Source organism: Budorcas taxicolor, chromosome 5 (assembly GCF_023091745.1).
Source record: "Budorcas taxicolor isolate Tak-1 chromosome 5, Takin1.1, whole genome shotgun sequence".
Lineage (NCBI taxonomy): Eukaryota > Metazoa > Chordata > Mammalia > Artiodactyla > Bovidae > Budorcas > Budorcas taxicolor.
Window position 1 is genome coordinate 55,300,511 of NC_068914.1, and position 6,000 is coordinate 55,306,510.

The following is a 6,000-nucleotide window of genomic DNA, read 5'->3' on the forward strand; positions in this document are numbered from 1 at the left end:
GACGGACTCGATGGACATGAGTCTGAGTGAACTCCGGGAGTTGGTGATGGACAGGGAGGCCTGGCGTGCTGCGATTCATGGGGTCGCAAAGAGTCGGACATGACTGAGCGACTGAACTGAACTGAACTGAGCTCACTGAGAGATCTGATTACATTGTTGCTTTCACCTCATAGAATGGCTATAAGATGGTTATTCTAGAGGTATGAAAAATATCAGTCCTGCCATTTTCTTGTCATTCATGTGTATTTTGCTGATAATATCTATGACCCTGAGTGTTTTTGTAGGAATCTTTTAAAGCCACTTTATTTATGTGTTGGCTTGGTAAAACTAGGTCCTGTCATCCATATACATTCCTGTAAATGCTGAAAGGGAACACATGAATTAAGCATCACTCTTCCCTTACAAAACTTTATAAATGGACTGGGACTTATGGCCAGGCTCGGTTTCATGAGTATGCAATCTATTCAAACTCATAGGTCCCCACCCTCAAAAGGGCGTTGCACTTGATTTGATGCCTGCTGTCACTGATTTGAAAATCTTTATTATTTTTGAGGAAAAGTGTTAGTCAACTCTTTGCAACCTCATGGACTGTAGCCCATCAGGCTCTTCTGTCCTTGGAACTCTCCAGGCAAGAATACTGGAGTGGGTAGCCACTCCCTTCTCCAGGGGATCTTCCTGACTTAGGAACCAAACCCTGGTCTCCTGCATTGCAGGCAGATTCTTTACCATCTGAGCCACCAGGGAAGCCCCAGTTTTGAAGAAGGAAGCTCACATTTTCACTTTGTAGTGAGCCCCACAAATTTTGTAGCTGGTTCTTATCCAGGGATCTTTTAAGGGCTTCAATATCAATACAACTATTAGTGATTATTAGAACATAAGAATAGGATAAATAGGTAACATTTTCCTCCATGTTCCTAGGTGTACACAGGTACATGGCGAGCAATATTCTTGGCACTGATCAAGATGTAGATTCAGTCTTCAAATAATAAAAGTTGGGTTTTGTCATGCTGTACAGCTTCGTGGAACCAGACTTTGTAACAAGTGTGTTCAAGAATGCCTGTGAATAATTTCACACAATTTAGTATTCCATATATACTTCATACATAAACTTCATCCATTGTGCTGGAATAACCAGCCAGAGGAAACTGCTGTAGGTTGCGTAGGGGAATGGAAAGAGCATGGATTTTGGAGTCAGAGAATTGAGTTCAGATTCCAGTCCTGCTCATTTCTGGCTTTGTGACTTTGTTTTGTTAACTTCTCTAAGCTATTTCTCTTTTGTAAAATAGCTGTGTTACACAATTTTATTGTCAGTATTAAATAAAAGAAAGTATCTGAAAGCACCAAGCGTGCAGTAAATGCCCAGCCTGCAGTGAATGTCTGACAGTAGAGTTGTGCCAACTGCTTTTTGGCATAAAAGAGGGGGCGGGTCATTAAAATCCTGATAAAAGTCACTGAATCAATAGGTAGAAGTCATGAACATTAGTTGGGATACTTGAGATAAATGCATCTTCATCTTCCCTGATGGCTCAGCAGGTAAAGATTCTTCCTGCAATGCAGGAGACACAGGTTCAATCCCTGGATGGGGAAGATCCCCTGGAGGAGATGGCAACCTACTCCAGTATTCAACAGAGGAACCTGGCTAGCGTCACAAAGAGTCAGACACAACTGAGCACAAGGCACATCATCAGTATCCATAAAAATATAGATAGATAACCTTCCCCTGGTGGCTCCGATGGTAAAGAATCTGCCTGCAATGCGGAAGACCTGGGTCAGGAAGATCCCCTGGAGAAGGGAAAGGCTACCCACTCCAGTATTCTTGCTTGGAGAATCCCATGGACAGAGGAGCCTGGTAGGCTACAGTCCATGGAGTTGCAAAGAGTTGGACATGACTAAGCGATTAACACTTTCACTTCCACCCTTTCCATAAGAAGTCATAAAATTAAGGTATATCCATGTTTACTAAATAATTAGCCTCCACTTTGTAAACCATATAAATCACAATTCTCAGATCCCTGCTTAAAACATGGTATGCACAGCTAGCTGTCTTTCACCTGACTTTGTTCCCAGAAGCGAAGGTCTCTACTGTCTTTTCTCTGTGATGAAAAAAAGGGAAATGACCACACCTTGGCTCAAGTCCTTACAAATCAGCATTGCCTTGCACAAGAGTGGTTTCTTATTTTCTCATGTTGCACTTGGGAATGATCCCAACGTCTGTGAAGAACGCTGTCTCAGCACAGACTGCAGTAACCATGGCCAGGGGTGGGGAGGTGGGAACCTCGGCAGCATGGCACCATGAAAAGACACCCGAGGGGTTTACGCAAGGAGAACCAAAAGTTCTTTCACTGTGTACCAAGCCACAGTTCACAGCAGCCCCAAGAGATCTGAAAGAGCCTTCTCAGAGAATACTCTGCAGTGAGATAATATCCTGAGATACTATTCCTGCCTCAAACAAGGTTAGGCTGGATGAAATCCCGTTCCTGCTCTGGATCTCTTGAAAATTGACTGGTGTAAACTCCCGAAGAAGAAGAAAAAAGAATTATTTCTGGTGCCTAGTTTTTCTTTTTGCTGCCAGATCGATCGATCAGGTGATCAATTTATCTATCATCTATCTATCTGGCTGGCCTTAAATCTTATAACATAGCCTTTCTGATCCCCCAGATGAGGAAACCGAACATCAGAAAAACTTAATTCTTGTGGTAACAGGACTATCTAGGGTAGAAACTGGAATTGAATTCTTCACTGACTCTTTGGCAATAACACACCACTGCAGAGAGATCTTGGAACATGTAGCACTGCCCCATGGAGCTCAGCCTGCCCTGCTGCCAGAGTTTACACCCATCATTCTTTCCAGTGGAGAAGATGAGATCTGGACAGTCAGAAGTTTTGCATATCAAATGTGACTTCAAGTTCAAATGTGTTTTTTTTTTAATAACGGAAATCATACATGTACATGAATGCTGTTTTCAAAGAAACTATATCATGTCAATATATTTCTGCTAATAGTGCTACTCACTGTGTGATGTACATTTTAAAATACTCTTCTAGAATTACCTTGAGAAGAATGTTAACAGCAATTTTAATAGAATTTTTATTCCCTTATAACCCTTGCTTTCTCACCAAAATTGAATTATGTAACTTGATCATCCTTCTTACATACAAACTTGATCTCGAATGACTTCTGTATGCTCTCCAAATCAAGCCTGTCCTTAAATGGGAAAGATCGACTAACTGTGAGAATTACACGAGGCTAAGTCAACAAACATTCATTACGCAACTACCACATTCCAGCCACTATTACCAGCAATGGGAATATAGCAGTGAAGATGAGAGTTCTGTCCTCACAGAACCGGCATTCCACTGATGAGACGTCTGTGGAAACATTTTGTAATCTGCGAAGAAATAGGTATTCCCGATAATGACCAGCAATTTCTGAAGAGTGTCTCAATAGTATAATTCCAAAAAGGTTTTCAGGTACAGTGAGCAATAGATATAACTTAAGATGGTCACTTAGAGGACATTCTATTTAAATCAGTTATGTGTGTTATGTGTGTTATCTTAAACATTTGGTTATACTCCTTTAAATTCAGGTACCTTTCCTATGTGAAAATGAGGGTGCTTTTCTATGATTGTAACCTTAACTAACCTTTGGAAAAGTCCAAACACAGACATGCTAACAGGTCATTGAGTTATACTGAATAAACTTAAAGAACTCAGGTGGTACTGAATCTATGCCAAACTTTAGATGAAATGTTACGCATCTTTGGATATCTCAACGGTCAACTGCCTTGTATTTACAGAGACCAGATCCTTGACATTAAGTAGGCCAAATGTTGGGTGATTAACAGAATTGTTAACCATACTCTACACGTGCCTTTGGTGACAGCTTTTGAAACTAAATTTAGCATCTACATTCCAAAAGCCATTCTAACAAGAAAAGTATAAGAAAAATTAATCATGCCCAAAAGCAAAAACATAAACAAATTTAAATAATATAATTTTTTTTAGTTTTTATAATCACAGCAAGAAAGAACATATGAACAACTGGTATTTAATAAGAAGTACTAAAAAAAAAAAAAAAAACCCTGGAAGCTATAAAAAAAAACCCACAGGAGTTCAGCAAACCTTATGTTTGAAATGATAGAAAATCATTTATATACTTGGTAAATTCTGTGCTTTAACTTAGCTGTTTAACATTTGTTGAATTCATTATTACTTTTAATTGTAAAAGTATACCTCCTTCTTGTAAGAAGAATCCCCACCCCATCTATTTATTTAACCACCCTTTCTTTGGTGTCTAGGCACAGTATATCTTTTTACATCAGTGCGTTCTGGATCTCTTATCAAGTAAAGGGAATAATCAGCTCATCTGTTTTGTGAACTATTCGGCACTTCAGAAGATGGACTCTTTGGATGCCATGGAAGGTAAACAGAGGCACTGTACATCAACTTATGAGTTTATCACCTATAACAGGAGCATTAATTCAATAATCACCATTCACTGAAAATGGTTTAGAAGCTTGGATAGCAAACATACCAATTTTTAATTTCTCTCTAATCCAAGTTAGGATAATAACCTCTCCAAGTACATTATATTTTTATCATGAAACATTTAAATCTTCTGAACCGTTAACTTTAATTCTCTCTTACGGCATGTTTTTATGTTATAGGTGATGTTGAGCTTGAATGGGAAGAAACCACCATGTAAATATTCAGACCAAAGATTACAACTGGAAGATATTTTCAAACCCCAGGGGCCAAAATTATCCCCTTATTCTTCTGATTTGAAATGTATAGCCTTAAGTAAATCTCTATGCTGCCCTTACTGTGCCTTGCTAAACTTATATTTTATGAATAGTCCTAGGAAATAGCTAATTCAAGATAGTTGTCTGTTTTGTACAGAACATTATAAACTTAAATTGTTTAAGAAGAGATATCCCAGAGATTTCTGAAGCATTCTGTATTTGGGGAATGAGTCAAATATAAAATTATATTTAACGTTTCAGTGTGAATTTTCCCTACATATTGGATTCACTCTTGAACAAAAGCTGTCAATGTTGATTCAGGAGTGTTATTCTGGCCTCCAGGGTGTTGACTTTTCTCGTGGATAACTTCCAGGACTGTCCTAATGATCTGCACTTCCATGTATGCTCCTGTGTTTTGAATCCTCTGTTTTAAGAGTGCTGAGATACCATCTCATGATCTCGAACAGCTGACAGTAACCCCTTGACACTCCCCGGATTACTTAGCCTTTATACAACACACAGTAGCTCTTCGGATACACTTAGGGCTATTTCAGTTGCACTGTAATATTTAGCTTGAAAAAACAGAAGGAAAAATTAAACAGTGCAATTGATCATATGAAGTTGTCTGGTACTTTTCTAGCCTATCTATATCTGTATGTTTTCAGGAACAAGCTGTACCACTATATTGTTTGGTTAAATGTATCAGTATTTGTCCATAGATATGTATTTAACCTAATAACAATTTTGAAGGATTTTTTCAGCAGAAATGTATGAAAACAGTAATAAAAAGGTAATGTGTCTCAAGTTTGAAAACCCATGATGTGCTGCTGTGGTGCCAACAGACACTTCTGAATAGATTACATAAAATGGGTCTTTATTTCATTTCCTAAGGCTGATTATTGAGGAATACATTTGCTGGAATCGAACACAAAAAATTAACTAGACCGTAGCATATTAGAGATTTTTTTTTTAAAGAAAATAACTCACCCTCCTTTTGTTAGAGAGCAATAATGTGCTAAGTTTTGAACTATATGAAATTATTGTCATAGATTTCAATTAAGGATCAGAAAATAGTATTATTTTATTTCTTCTATGATAAGAATCATAGTATGTTTATTTCTGCTGTAATACACATATGGAAAATGTAATGGCCAATAAAATTGAATTTTAAGGAATTGAGTTACTTTGCAGCATGATTTCAGAGGTCCTTATAAACAAAAATTTGATTTGTATCACATATTAAGATATAATTAGTGAT

At 37.9% G+C, this 6,000-nt stretch overlaps 1 protein-coding gene across 1 annotated transcript in view; it reads left to right on the forward strand.

The window, feature by feature from the left end:
• Window positions 1-5,736, forward strand: part of PTPRQ (protein tyrosine phosphatase receptor type Q) — a 236,614-nt gene extending 230,878 nt beyond the window's left edge. The window contains exons 44-45 of the mRNA XM_052639801.1: window positions 4,299-4,422; window positions 4,668-5,736. Coding sequence (XP_052495761.1) covers window positions 4,299-4,422; window positions 4,668-4,705 — 162 coding nt within the window. The 3' untranslated portion in view covers window positions 4,706-5,736. The remainder of the gene's footprint in view (window positions 1-4,298; window positions 4,423-4,667) is intronic.
• Window positions 5,737-6,000: the final 264 nt, after the last annotated feature.